Raw genomic sequence first — 15,603 nt, 5'->3', positions numbered from 1 at the left:
GTGGTGCCTTCTCTTTAAGTTTGCTGCAGTTCATTTGGTGTAGGGACAGCCACAGTACCTGCACAGGGCGGGAGCTTGAAGACATTGAAGAAATGGCTGACACACATCCGTCTCGGCAAAGGATGCCACTTGGGAGGACAACCTGAGGGTAATAGTGTGCCCATATGCCTGCTGCCTTTAACCGTCAGCTGATGGAGGTTAGAGGGAGACAGCATACTGTAACCATGGTCATGGTGGATGGAGTGGAGGTTGAACTGTGTTGCTAAACCTAAATATCTACATAAGGTGAAGTTCTCCCCACAACCAGTACATTGCCACACCAGAGTAAACCAGTTTCAGTCACTATTAGCAATGTGCATTCTTGGGCCTGTAACACTTTTTTAAAAATTCATTCAAATTAGGTCAGAATTTATTGCCTATCCCTAATTGCCCTCAGGGTATTTGAGAATCATCCACATTGCTGTGGGTCTGGAGTCACACATGGGCCAGACGAGGTAAGAACAACAGTTTCCTTCTCTAAAGGATATTGGTGAACAAGATGGATTTTTCTGACAATTGACAAAGGGTCTAATGGTCAACGTTTGACTCTTAATTTCAGATTTTTATTGAATTCACATTCCACCATCTGCCATAGCAAAGTTTGAACCCAGGTTCCCAGGACAATGCCTGGGTATCTCGATTAATAGTCTAGCAATAATACCACAAAGCCATTGCCTCCCCTTAAATAATGCTTAGTCAGTATCTTGCCTATCCGGTGGGGGGGGGGGGGGGGTTGCTGCTGCTGTAGGGTGATGGAGAAAGTTCCAGATTTCCATTGCTCTTTGACAAAGTGCCTCTCGCCATCATCCCTGAACCACCGAACCCTTGTTTTGTTGCTGGCTTTTTTTCTTCTGGACTTCCCTGTCCCCTCCCTCATCATTCTCTGGTGTTCTAAGCCCATCCAGTTACATCAACTTGCAGTTTTCTAAACTAAAGGTATTGCCAAGCCAAGTTTATGGAAACTGTCCTCGCCGTTTTCCAAACCTTGTCCCCACTGTGACCCTATGTTGGTGTTTGAGAGTAGCCATGACTCTGGTGAGGTGTGGGTGGGGGGGTGACAGCAGGGGTCAGCAGAAAGAATGATCTGTTCCATTGGCAGATTTTTTTTTAAACGTTAGAGAGCACCTACTCATTCACACAGGATCTTTCATCACAGAACCAAGCCTCAAGGCTAGGCCCAGTTTACAGAACAAATTCAGATTTGAAGGGGCTCACTCAGCTTTTGGCACCCATTGCTGCCTTGAATATTTGCCCCCAACAGTTTGCAACCCACAGTTCAGGAGGCCCTGTGGTTAAAGCCCGTTTTTGTTTTAAACATGAATATTACATGTTGCCATTCAGTAGGTATATGCAGTATGGTGGAGGTATGATGGGGAGCACCAACGGAGGAGCTGGGATTATAACTCACCATCCTACAACGTACTTCGATGCTTAATAGAGGAAATTACACATGACACGTACACTGTCAAAATCCACCTACATTTATTTTAAAGTATACACTTTCATAGTATTAGAAGGTGGACATGACAGAAGGATACATTAATAGATATTAGATAATACACTATACGTACTAAGGCATTTTGGAAATATTGTAGCGTGAAATTTGCTTGGTGTTTCCCTCAAATCTTAGCGTGATATCAATTGCGGTTCATCTGAAATTCCAATTAGAAACAAAACCAAAAACGCTGAACATCTGGGTCCAAGCAAGGGAGACCCTGAGGCGATTTGTGTTCAAAATATATGATGAAGTATGTAATTTTATTGGAGTGGTGCTGGAAAAGCACAGCAGGTCAGGCAGCATCCGAGGAGCAGGAAAATCGACATTTCGGGCAAAAGCCCTTCATCAGGAATAGAGGCAGGGAGCCTGCAGAGTGGAGAGATAAATGGGGTGGGGCTGGGGAGAAGGCAACATAGAGTAAAATAGGTGAAAGGGGGGGGGGATGGAGGTGATAGGTCAGGGAGGAGGGTGGGGGAAGGTAGCAAAGAGTACAATAGGTGAATGGGGGTGGGGATGAAGGTGATAGGTCAGGGAGGAGGGTGGGGGAAGGTAGCAAAGAGTACAATAGGTGAATGGGGGTGGGGATGAAGGTGATAGCTCAGAGGGGAGGGTGGAGCAAATAGGTGGGAAGGGAGATTGGCAGGTAGGACAGGTCATGGGGATGGTGCTGAGCTGGAAGGTTGGAACTGACCATCTCTGACACCTCCCTCCCCTCTACCTCTTTGCTACCTTCCCCCACCCTCCTCCCTGACCTATCACCTCCATCCCCTCCCCCACTCACCTATTGTACTCTATGCTACTTTCTCCCCATCCCCACCCTCCTCTCATTTATCTCTCCACTCTGCAGGCTCCCTGCCTCTATTCCTGATGAAGGGCTTTTGCCCGAAACATTGATTTTCCTGCTCCTCGGATGCTGCCTGACCTGCTGTGCTTTTCCAGCATCTGCAGTCCTCACTTTTGCCTATATAATTTTATCATCAAGTCACAGAGCTGTGCTCACTGTGAGTTATCTTTTACATCTGTCGCGGTATCCATTTATTATTCGTGGTTCATTCAGTAACTTTACAGATGACAGGAAATCTGAAATGTTGTGACCTGGTTTTGCCCCCTTGTACCTCTCAAGGGGTTTTGCTGTCATTTGCTGCTTTGTACAGTTCTTCTGCAAGCCCCTCCAGTCTCTCCCTGAACTCCAAATTCTTGTATAAGCCTTTGGGGATGTTTGCCATTCCATAAAGGAGGCCGTAGAGACAGCCAGCAATTGATCCAGTGGCCCCACTCTCACCTGTTGATATAAAAATATGAGGTAAAGTGCTTCTCCTTAGCTCATTCCAAAGTGTTGTGCTGCTTCACATGGCAACCAGTTAGTGCACAGGAAGGTGCCATATACAGTAGCAAATCTAATCGTTGGTTAAGGATGCAAAATTGGTGGATAATACAGATCTTACTTGCATATTGATGTTTGTTTACTAGAAAAGGCTCTGAAGACACCACGTACTACATGATCTCCTCGCATACTATGCACAGAGACTCTGAAGTTAAAACACCCTTTACACACCCAGAGGTTTATTGGATGTAGCACACAAGGCACCAGGAGAAATCCTGAAGTCCCAGAGACCATGTTTCTAGAGCTGTGGGTTCAGTTCTGGGCACTGGATATCAGGGACGCCTTGGAAGAAGAGGGTCTTGGACTGATTCACCAGGGCTACATTATGAAGCTAGGTTCAATAAACTTATGTCACACCGACTTGCATAAAGCAAATTGAGGGCTGCTCCAATCGAAATGTACAAGTTGCTTAAAGGATTTTGGGAGGATAGATGGAGAGGAATGATACCCTCTGGAGGAGGAGTGCAGGGATGAAAGCAGGATAAAACTCAAATGAAACCGATCAGGAGGGGGAATCACACAGGAGTGGTGAAAATTTGGAACCGTCTCCCTCAAAAAGGGGTGTGGATGCTTGGAGCTTTTGCGAGAAAGGGTGCTGAGTTATATTTGGTGAGAGCGTCAGGATGATATCACAACGCTGGATCAATGGAACGGGGGCATCAACCAGCCACAATCTAAATGAATGGCATCTAAACAGGCTCCCACTAAAAGCTGATCAACATCCTTAATTGCTTTCTGAGCTCAATGTGCCAAGCTGACAGTTTAACATTTTCAACGTTTAACCTCTCTGTCGGATGGCCCCATCTGTCCAAGGCCACCTCAGTCCTCTATCTCAGCCATTCTGTGCTGACCTGTTGAATCCAAATCTCAAGGCAAATAATGTGCAGTTGTACTTACCCCCGTGAAACATGGCGTGATGACATAGTTCAGTCCAGTCACTGCCAGCGAAGAGGAGGGCATCGTAGGCGATCATTGGCGCATCGTGCCCTCTCCTCCCACCAACACCTTCTGAACTCCATTCCTTGTAGACCTTTGGATTAATTTCACTAGGTGTTATTCTTTTGTCTAAGAGTCTTAATTTACATCATTTATTCTGTCAGTCCCTTCTAACTTTGTTAAATTTTATGAGAATGCAAACCCAACAGACATTGGAAATCTAAGGAGAAAATGCTTAAAATACTCAAAAGGGACAGTCAAAATCCGGGCAGGTTTTAAGCAAGTTCAGAAGCAAGAAAAGAGGTAATGTAGAAAGAGGGAGGAAATAGGTGGTGAGAAGGCAGGAGATGGTGTAAGGCAAAAGGGAGCAGAAAAGGGACAGGTAAGTCTCATGCTCCCATAGAGGACAGCAGGCCTTGTCAGGTCAGTACCTTGTTTGCTGCATTTGTCCAGCTGAAGGCACAGGCTGACTGACCAATAACCTGATCCTTCCCACTATAGGCAGTAAGCCAGAGTTTCCTCATCTAATACCAGTCAAATTGGGTTTATAATCCATAAACCACCCTTCCTGTATTGATCGTCTCTCTGTGATGGGTCCCCTCCATTTGTCTTTTTCTTTTGTCTAGCCTCGGCGGATCTGTAGACACAGACTTGCCCAGTATCTCCACATCTTTCTTTTGAGCTTACAGACTCAATCCAGAGGAGCTCACTTGATTGTAGGAGTGGCTGGAAGGTACGTACTCAGTGGCACCACCAACTGGTCAAAGCTGGACTTTAATCCACTGGCTTTGACTCTGGGTGGGGGGTGGGGTTCAGGTTATCACCCTGCAGGGTGTTCAGCCGAATATGGGAAGCTGAGAATAAGGAGATCCAGGTGGGAGTGCAGCAATGAGGAAGGTCAGGATCACTCATGTCGGCTAGTCTGCAGTTAGTCTCCACAATGTAGATGAGAACTGGGTTATGAGTGGTGGATACCATATGCTTCCCCTTAAAGGAGCCATGCACTAGAAAGAGAAGCAGTGAAAGGGAGGCTGTTGGCATGAGAGGGGGGATAGGTTTTGGGAGAGATTGTTCAAGGTGTTGAAATAGGAATAATCCTTTCACAATGCTGGAAGGGGAGAGGAAAATGCAAGCCGGAAATGGCAATGCCTGAGCACAATTATCAAACCAATGAAAATCGGAGAGCACTGGGCCCTGACTCTCCCAGAGTAAAGATACTAACTCAGTTAGCCAGGGCCAGAGATGAGCACAGATCCCAACCCATTGCTCTGCACCAGACACACCTGAAGAAGGGCTTATGCCCGAAACGTCGATTCTCCTGTTCCCTGGATGCTGCCTGACCTGCTGCGCTTTTCCAGCAACACATTTTCAGCTCTGATCTCCAGCATCTGCAGTCCTCACTTTCTCCACAAATACAAACCAACAAGGTCCAACCAATACACAACAGATGTGAGTCAATCCACTTGATCCTCCCAGATCACACAGATATCAAACCAACCAAAGCGATTATTCCTGAGCACAGGTGAGCAAAGGATCAGCTGTAACCATCCAAGAGAAGATCCCACGCCAGCTAATTGCAACCAAATGTGATTCCACTCAGTTACATCTAATCAAGTGTTTACAACTCTTCAGCTCTGGCTTGGTGAGATGGAGTTTGAGATGCAGATATTAGAGAAGTGACATTCTGACTCTGAGTACAATCACATCCTTTCGATAATGGGTGGGATTTGGTTAGTGATCAGGGATGGGCTAGTTCAAGTGCAGGTAAAAGAAACTCTGATGCTAAAATGTGTTGCCCACCGGTCTGCATGGCTTGCTACCGGTGTGGATGAGTACAGAAAAGAGAGACAAAAATACAAGAATTGGGAACTATTCAGCCCTCCAAATCCCTCCAGCCATTTAATAAGATCAATAAATAGTGCATGGACAGAACTCTGAAGGTTATAAGACATATTATAGAAAAACTTGAGAGGAACTTTCTCTTCTGAAGCTAAGTGTCTTGATGGGCCTGAAATGTAGGAAGGACTTTCTTTGGAGACAAGTTAAGTTTTCCTGTGTGATTTCATTGCAAGTGCATGGTAAGCTTTTATCGATAAAAGTTCTGAAACCTGCTGAGCTCCAATATCTGGGCGCCATATTTAAAAGGCACCCAGATAATATTCAGTGTCTGAAACCCACCTGGCCACTTACACACACTAGCAAATGTAGTTTCTCACAACTGGGCTATAAATTTCCTTTGGCATATGGTGGGTGCATCCAGTTTCCAGCTCTTTGGAACACGAGGAGCAGACTTGATGGGCTGAATGGTCCACGTCTGTTCCAGAGATTGATGGGCAGCTATTGTCAATGAGCCATAACACCAGCTGTTAGAAGAAACTACAAGGTGCTGGCAGGAAGAACAACAAAGACATTTCAGGAAAGTCAAAGAGATGTTGACATCACTGCTTATGACAAGAACTAACAAACTTAAAAGGCCCAGTACAACCCATGGACAAAACCAACGTCATCTACAAAATCCCATGCAAGGGCTGCCACAAACGCTACGTAGGACAAACAGGAAGAAAGTTAGCCACCAGGATACACGAACACCAGCTAGCCACAAAAAGACACCACCCCCTCTCCCTCATAGACTTCACACTGATGAAATAAAACCACCATTTCAACTGGGACAACACATCTATCCTGGGACAGGCTAAGCAAAGACATGCCAGAGAATTCCTAAAGGCCTGGCACTCCAACCACAACGCCATAAACAAACACATAGATCTAGATGCCATCTATCAACCCCTCAGAAAATGAACAGGAAACTCCAGGAACCCCATCCAGGACAAACATATAAATAGAAAGCAGGAGACAACAGCTTCGCTTCACTTGGAGGTAGCCACTGATGATGTTACCGAGCCAGGTAATGAAACGTCTGGATATCAAACCTACAGCTCAGTGAGCAAACCTGCACCCTAAATCACTGGTTATCTATGACACAGAGTTGCCCATTATCATTGCTACAGATGTATCTTCTACTGAGCTGGAGCCACACTCTCTCAAACACTGATGGATAGGAAACAAAGACTCTGTATCCACTGACTGACAGAAACTGGGAGATTTGCTGTGACTGAGAAGGAAGCACTTCCTGCTACACGGGTTGGTGAGAAGCTCCCAGATTTTGTCCTTGATCCCCATCTGTAGACAAACCCACAACCACTACAAGGACAAGGGCAGCAGAAACCTGGGAACACCTGGGGCGGCATGGTAGCTCAGTGCACCAGGATCCCAGGTTCGATTCCAGCCTCGGGCGACTGTCTGTGTGGAGTTTGCACATTCTCCCTGTGTCTGCGTGGGTTCCCTCCGGGTGCTCCGGTTTCCTCCCACAGTCCAAAGATGTGCAGGTTAGGGTGAATTGGCCATGCTAAATTACCCGTAGTGGTAGGTGCATTAGTCAGAGAGAAATGGGTCTGGGTGGGTTACTCTTCAGAGGGTCGGTGTGGCCTGGTTGGGCCGAAGGGCCTGTTTCCACACTGTAGGCAATCTAATCTAATCTAACCACCAACCTCAGGTTCCCTTTCAAGCCACTCACCATCCTGGCTTGGCAATCTATCAGTGTTTCTTCACTGTTGCTGGGTCAAAGTCCTGGAATTCCCTCCCTAAGGCCATTGTGGGTTAACCTACAGCACACGGACTGCAGTGGTTCCAGATGGCAGTTCACCACCATCTTCTCATGGACAATACATATTGCTACAGCCAATGGCATCCACATCCCATGAGTGATATTTTTAGTTTAAAATATGATGAATGGTGCACACTATTTATTATATTTTGGATTTTAAAACAAAGGCAGTTAGCGGAGGGGCAGTTTTGTGAAAGTGTTTTTCTTCAAACAGGCTTTTTTTTTGGAATAGTGACCTAGTTGCACTAATCCCCAGAGCACATGGTGCCTGGCAGAACCCCTACAGTGTTAATGGATGGAATATTTATATTGCTGAGTTTACGACAGATGAAACGCCATTAGTTTAGTTTCTGTGTTTAGTTCCGAAGGGAGAGCAAGTTTCTCCCAGTCAGAGAATCGAGGTTTTCGCTCAGGTGTGCGACTCGCTGTGGCCAAAGTGCTATAGATGATGCAGCTTCCAAACAGGAGAGTTCAGATAGAAATCATCAAGGACTGAAAAAGTTTAAAGGCATCAGGGTAGAGGACTCAGAGCAAATCATAAAATTGTTTCCACAGACCAAGACCAAGAAACAGTGAGGAATCAATTTGGTAAGAACTTGAAGAGTTGAGATAGGAATAAAAGGATAATGTTGCAAAAGACATTGAAACCTTGTTATGATGTTTGCATTAGGATTTTTCTAACTGCTGCTTTTTATATATAGGCTTGTATTTTTTGTACAATTCATTTGTTCAGGACCATCTTCAGCCTTGTCTAGTTAAATTTCAGTAACTAACCGCCATGGCAACCAATTTAAACACATGATCAATGATGACAGGTTTCATTCTGGGATCTGACTTATCCGGTATTACTCATATATGAGATCTCTACCTATTTTTTGTTCTGTTGTTACGTAGCACACTTACTGACTGACCCCATTAACAAGACAGGAGAAAGTGAGGTCTGCAGATGCTGGAGATCAGAGATGGAAATGTGTTGCTGCTGCACTTTTCCAGCAACACATTTCCATCCCATTAACAAGACAACCAACTTACCAGAACTGAGATACCAAACCACCTTGAACTAATGATGCATCTTCAACAATCCCAGAGCACAGATACTAAACCATTTAACCTAGACCTTTCCAAAGCTCAGAAACTGTACCAACCATTCCACTGTGCCATTGCTCATGAATCAACTCAGTCCAGACCGCTGGTCCCAAATCTACCCTTTCACTGCACACAAATGAAATCTAACAATCTTAGTGTGGGAGAATTTGACCAAAATTGACTCACAAGTGTGTGGAAGCCATTTTTGGATCTATCTTCGTGCTTTCAGTTTCACAATATTTAACTAAATTATATATTTGAAGCATGGCTGCATTGATTAATTATTCATTAAAGGATGGAAGGATAAAGCCGATACTAAATGGAAAGATATCTTACTGGCCAGTTGAAGGAACAATGCATGTGATGGGGGGGACAGAGATTTGTACAGCAGATGGAGCTCTCAAAAGCTGAGAGATGTTAAAAGCTGAGTGTGAATGGGTAGATGACAAAAAAAAAGGGAACAGGAGAAACAGTGTGAGGACACTAAGGCTGAGGAATAAATAAAAAAGGAAAGCTGGCTAGGGACAAAAATGGCTTCCACACGGGTTTGTTTCAATTTTGGTCAAATTCTCCCACAATTGGTTTCCCGGTGTCAAATGTGCTAGATTCTTACATGTACAGGTGTGCCAACTGAGAGAAGGTGCCACTGCTTTCCACCAGTGTGCCTTAAAACCTGTGGCATCGACATTCTCATGCTGTTGCGTTGTAGTAACTCTATCTCTGGCCCATAACAACGCAGGGTCGGTCTACTCCAGCAGGCAGCCACAGTGGTCCTCTATACCCAAAGTGTGCAATGTTAGGGACAATCTCATAAACCGAAATGCTGGAAAGCACTCTGACAAACTGGTTGGTTAGCCTTCCCTCTATTGAATTTAGCCCCATAAATCTTCAGAATGGCAGACGGAGTTTTAATTCAGGATTATGAGCCCCAGCGCACCAACCTGATCTCTTTTTTCTGCGTCATAGTTCTTCGGGAAGGTCGGCGTGTTCTGCCCTTCCTGTGAAATTCCTCTTTCTTCCAAATATGTCTGCCATTTGGTTTCAAAATAGAACCAATTCTGTTGGTATTCTAAGGCAAAAAGTGCACCTTATTGAGTCAATTCTTACAGTTTCAGGATGCTCCTGAACTTCTAAAGAAAATAATTGTTGCCAAAAAGAGAATACATTTGTTTTAAAAAAAAACTTCTGTTGTGCTCATCAGGACTATTAGCAAGAATACCAAGATTAAAGGGAGCCATCATGTGGGAAGGGAATGCTGATTGGTTGGTAAATGGACTCTAATCGGTAGATGGGTTGCCATGGAAAATGAAATGGGAAGATGATGACTAACAGTTAAATTCCAAGTTTTGTTTAAATTTATACCAGGTAGGTTGACGCTGATTGACCAAGTTATTGCCCTGAGGAATAAACTAGTGAGTGGCTGTCACCTGTTTTGTTGAAGCAGATGTAATGTTTGCATGTGTTCTTTCTGTCTGCAAAGAACAAAAGCTTTGTGTGTTAACCTGTGGAGCGTTCAGTACACTCAAGTGCACCGAACTGTAAGCTTAAGTGACAACCTAAAATTGCATATTTCATAGTACACTCTCAATCATTTAGCAAGCGTTGTCCAATCACGGAATCAAATCTAATGTGTTTTGAGTTTTGCCAGCACATTGATAGGTGGACAATAATTCTCCACACTATAATTTCGTTGTTTACAGAGGAACCTCGATTATCCGAAGGACACGGATGGGGAATATTTTGTTTAGTTAATCAAATTCTGGATAACATAGTTTAGCCAAGCATCGGGACCTTGCCGGATAATCCAATATTCGGATAATCGAATGCCGGGTAATCGAGGTTCCTCTATTGCTTAAAAAGGGAGACGTGTTGGAACGTTTTGTCAGGACAAATGCAAGCATGCCGAACTTTAAATGATTATAACAAGCCAAGTGACAGGAGATAGGAGTATAGATTGGGTTGGAAAATTAATTCTGATTGACCAAGGAGTTACCATGGAAAAGGTAATGGCTTGAAGCTTGGTATTCTTATATTTGTCCTGATGGGTGCAAGATGAAAAAACTTCAGTAACTGCATCAGTCATCTTTGTAGTATTTTCTCAATTTCTCCTCAACTGATCCTAGGCGTTGCCTTGTCAAAGCTGCATATCTTCCTTAGGCCTTCATACTGCAGTTGTACATCTATCCAGGTGTCTCATACTGAGAACTGGGCTTTGAGATCTCTCCCACTGATCTATTCGAGATCTGCAAAAGTACTTACTGGTAACCAAGTCTTCAGTGGGGCAACTGTCATAACCTGCCCCTTTTATGGGGAATACTGAAAATAAACTGATCCTCATTACAAATAGGTTATTGAAATGAAACATGGACAGCATTAAAAATCACACAACACCAGGTTATAGTCCAACAGGTTTATTTGGAAGCACTAGCTTTCGGAGCGACGCTCCTTCATCAGGTGGATGTCTCAGCTATAACCTGGTGTTGTGTGATTTTTAACTTTGTACACCCCAGTCCAACACCGGCTCCTCCAAATCAGAACATGAACAGGTTTTGCAGACTCAACTGTATTAGTTTGATGTTAGTATCATTTTCCAGTTTGGGCGAAAATTGAACGATATTCTGATAGTCTTTACTTAGAACATAGAACATAGAACATAGAAGAATACAGCGCAGTACAGGCCCTTTGGCCCTCGATGTTGCGCCGATCCAAGCCCACCTAACCTATACTAACCCACTATCCTCCATATACCTATCCAATGCCCGCTTAAATGCCCATAAAGAGGGAGAGTCCACCACTGCTACTGGCAGGGCATTCCATGAACTTACGACTCGCTGAGTGAAGAACCTACCCCTAACTTCAGTCCTATATCTACCCCCCTTAATTTAAAGCTATGCCCCCTTGTAATACCCGACTCCATACGCGGGAAAAGGTTCACACTGTCAACCCTATCTAACCCCCTAATCATCTTGTACACCTCAATCAAGTCACCCCTAAACCTTCTTTTCTCTAATGAAAACAGCCCCAAGTGTCTCAGTCTTTCCTCATACGATCTTCCTTCCATACCAGGCAACATCCTGGTAAACCTCCTCTGCACCCGTTCCAGTGCCTCCACATCCTTCCTATAGTATGGCGACCAAAACTGCACACAATATTCCAGATGCGGCCGCACCAGAGTCTTATACAACTGCATCATGACCTCAGGACTCCGGAACTCAATTCCTCTACCAATAAAAGCCAGTACGCCATATGCCTTCCTCACCGCACTATTTACCTGGGTGGCAACTTTCAGAGATCTGTGTACATGGACACCAAGATCCCTCTGCTCATCCACACTACCAAGTATCCGACCATTAACCCAGTACCCCATCTTTTTGTTATTCTTCCCAAAGTGAATCACCTCACACTTAGCTACATTGAATTCCATTTGCCACCTTTCTGCCCAGCTCTGCAGCTTCTCTATATCCTGCTGTAACCTGCCACATCCTTCCTCACTGTCAACAACTCCTCCGACTTTCGTATCATCCGCAAACTTGCTCACCCAACCTTCTAACCCCTCTTCCAGGTCATTTATAAAAATGACAAACAGCAATGGTCCCAAAACAGATCCTTGCGGAACACCGCTAGTGACGGCACTCCATGAAGAAACTTTGCCATCAACTACTACCCTCTGTCTTCTTCCATCCAGCCAATTCCTAATCCAAACCTCCAACTCACCCTCAATGCCATATCTCCGTATTTTCTGCAGTAGCCTACCATGGGGAACCTTATCAAACGCCTTACTAAAATCCATATATACCACATCTACCGCTTTCCCCTCATCAACCTCCTTTGTCACCTTTTCAAAGAATTCAATAAGGTTTGTGAGGCACGACCTGCCCTTCACAAAACCATGCTGACTATCCTTGATCACATTATTCCTATCCAGATGTGCATAAATCCTATCCCTTACAATTCTCTCTAAGATTTTGCCCACAACAGAAGTGAGACTCACCGGCCTATAGTTACTAGGGTTATCCCTACTCCCCTTTTTGAACAAGGGAACCACATTTGCTATCCTCCAGTCTTCTGGCACTACTCCAGTAGACAAAGAGGACATAAAAATCAAGGCCAATGGCTCTGCAATCTCCTCCCTTGCTTCCCAGAGAATCCTAGGATAAATGCCATCAGGCCCAGGGGACTTATCTATTTTCACCTTTTCCAGGATTTCCAACACCTCTTCTCTACATACCTCAAAGCCATCCATTCTACTTATTTGTGACTCAGTATTCACATCGACGACAATGCCCTGTTCCTGAGTAAATACTGAAGAAAAGTATTCATTCAGTGTCTCCCCAATCTCTTCCACCTCCACACGCAACTTCCCACTACTATCCTTGACTGGACCTATTCCTACCCTAGTCATTCTTTTATTCCTAACATACCTACCCTTGGAGGTGATAGAAAACATTGCTCTGGAGACTTTGGTCCAGAAAGGCAGTGTACCAAGCTTTGCTCACCAAAGATGCTTCCTTCCTGTCAGACATAGACAGGAAATGCAGAATGTAGGAGATCACCTCCACAGGCAAATTCGGTGCTTCGTTTTCCATTTGATAATAATTTCACCAGCATTTGGTTCTAGGTTCAGGACAGACCTTCCTATGTGCAGCCAGCTTCCAGTTGAACAGCCCAGTGGTAGCTTCTGAAACCACTCCTCCAGATTTGCTTGTGTATTGGTCCTGGTATACTTTCTGTGACCTGACTCTTGACAGTCACAGCATCCTTGACCCTCCCTCTCACTCTGTTTGAATATTCCTGGCCCTCACTCACTCCCTATCTATTTCTATTTCACTCTTGCCTATTTCCCCATTCCTCCTGACCATCAAACTTGATTGTTTTATTCATACTATTGACTTCCAGCTAGTAATAACATGGAAAATGAAATGGGAAGATGATGACTAACAGTTAAATTCCAAATTTTGTTTAAATTTAGACCAGGTCAACTTCCTTCTGACAGTAAACCACTGTGCCACCACCTCTGCTGGATCTGTCCTGCCGGTGGGGTGGGGTTGATGGTGTCCAGGGCATTATCTGGAAAATGTAATTAGATTAGATTACTTACAGTGTGGAAACACGCCCTTCGGCCCAACAAGTCCACACCGACCCACCGAAGCGCAACCCACCCATACCCCTACATTTACCCCTTACCTAACACTACGGGCAATTTAGCATGGCCAATTCACCTGACCTGCACATCTTTGGACTGTGGGAGGAAACCGGAGCACCCGGAGGAAACCCACGCAGACACAGGGAGAATGTGCAAACTCCACACAGTCAGTCGCCTGAGGCGGGAATTGAACCCGGGTCTCTGGCGCTGTGAGGCAGCAGTGCTAACCACTGTACTACCGTGCCGCCCACTAGTAATTCAGTGACTATGGGAAAATCTCCCCCTAACTCAGCCATACGTTCCTAGTTTGGCAATGTATCAATTTTAAAATTGTCATCACAAAAGCAGAAACTGCTAAAGAAACTCAGCAGGTCTGGCAGAATCTGTGGAGACAAAGCAACGTTTTAGGTCCAGTGACTGTTCTTCAGAACTTCTGTATCCTCTGAATTTACGTTACTTGAGTAAGTTGCTACTGATTGTAGTTACAGATCCCATGACCTTTATTGGTCAGAGTATTGAGTACAGGAGTTGGGAGGTCATGTTGCGGCTGTACAGGATGTTGGTTAGGCCACTGTTGGAATATTGCGTGCAATTCTGGTCTCCTTCCTATCGGAAAGATGTTGTGAAACTTGAAAAGGTTCAGAAAAGATTTACAAGGATGTTGCCAGGGTTGGAGGATTTGAGCTACAGGGAGAGGCTGAACAGGCTGGGGCTGTTTTCCCTGGAGCGTCGGAGACTGAGGGGTGACCTTAGACCATAAGACCATAAGACATATGAGTTGAAGTAAGGCCATTTGGCCCATCGAGTCCCCTCCGCCATTCAATCATGGCTGATGGGCATTTCAACTCCACTTACCCGCATTCTCCCCGTAGCCCTTAATTCCTTGTGACATCAAGAATAAACCTTATAGAGGTTTACAAAATTATGAGGGGCATGGATAGGATAAATAGTCAAAGTCTTTTCCCTGGGGTCAGGGAGTCCAGAACTAGAGGGCATAGGTTTAGGGTGAGAGGGGAAAGATATAAAAGAGACCTAAGGGGCAACTTTTTCACGTAGAGGGTGGTACGTGTATGGAATGAGCTGCCAGAGGAAGTGGTGGAGGCTGGTACAATTGCAACATTTAAGAGGCATTTGGATGGGTATATGAATAGGAAGGGTTTGGAGGGATATGGGCCGGGTGCTGGCAGGTGGGGCTAGATTGGGTTGGGATATCTGGTCGGCATGGACGGGTTGGACCGAAAGGTCTGTTTTTGTACTGTACATCTCTATGACTCTATGATTATTTGGCTCAGAGTCAATCTTTAATTACCCACCTGAGAAGCGCAGGGAATGGTTTCCTGTGTTGAAGGGGCTATGTAAATGCAGGATGTTGTTCTCTACTGCTGAAATGACGGGAACACAGCATCGTATTCACATCCTGGGAACTTACTTCAAATCCCATGTGCAATGGACAAAAGGACACACACCTTCCTGATCACCAAGTCAGATGTTTCTGGTAATCCTCCTCCCCCAGCCCCCACTGTAAAATTCTCACCTGACATGTGACGAATGGTTTTCCTGCAGTAAGCCTCAGCGACAGCCACAACCTTTAACATCTCCCTTCCCCACTCTGCCGTGGGCTTGCGTTGCACAGCGTAGGATGCAAAAAGAGCGGTGCACAGTGACCCCAGGAAACCTGCCGTGAGTAGGAAGAGAGAGAGAGAGGGGGAGAGACGATGATCAACAGACGGTGAAAGTCCATTCTGTGAAAAATGACCGAACAGAAGTGGATTTCTGTTTGTAAAGGAGAAAAACCCATGGTGTAGACCTTTGCTGAGGTTTTATACCCAATTCTCAACTTGGGAAAAGATTAA

The 15,603-nt window shown here is 44.9% G+C and overlaps 1 protein-coding gene across 1 annotated transcript in view; it reads right to left on the bottom strand.

Moving 5' to 3' along the window:
• Positions 1–2,440: 2,440 nt before the first annotated feature.
• Positions 2,441–15,603, bottom strand: part of adprhl1 (ADP-ribosylhydrolase like 1) — a 210,296-nt gene continuing 197,133 nt past the window's right edge. Inside the window, exons 4-7 of the mRNA XM_087992419.1 lie at positions 15,285–15,425; positions 9,549–9,676; positions 3,819–3,951; positions 2,441–2,819 (exon numbers count right to left, since the gene is read on the bottom strand). Coding sequence (XP_087848545.1) covers positions 2,656–2,819; positions 3,819–3,951; positions 9,549–9,676; positions 15,285–15,425 — 566 coding nt within the window. The 3' untranslated portion in view covers positions 2,441–2,655. The remainder of the gene's footprint in view (positions 2,820–3,818; positions 3,952–9,548; positions 9,677–15,284; positions 15,426–15,603) is intronic.

This window comes from Chiloscyllium plagiosum, unplaced genomic scaffold (genome assembly GCF_037043375.1).
Source record: "Chiloscyllium plagiosum isolate Xiang-an unplaced genomic scaffold, Cpla_swu_hap1 HiC_scaffold_12, whole genome shotgun sequence".
Lineage (NCBI taxonomy): Eukaryota > Metazoa > Chordata > Chondrichthyes > Orectolobiformes > Hemiscylliidae > Chiloscyllium > Chiloscyllium plagiosum.
The sequence above is the reverse complement of the archived record's forward strand: the minus strand, read 5'-3'. Positions and strand labels throughout refer to the sequence as shown.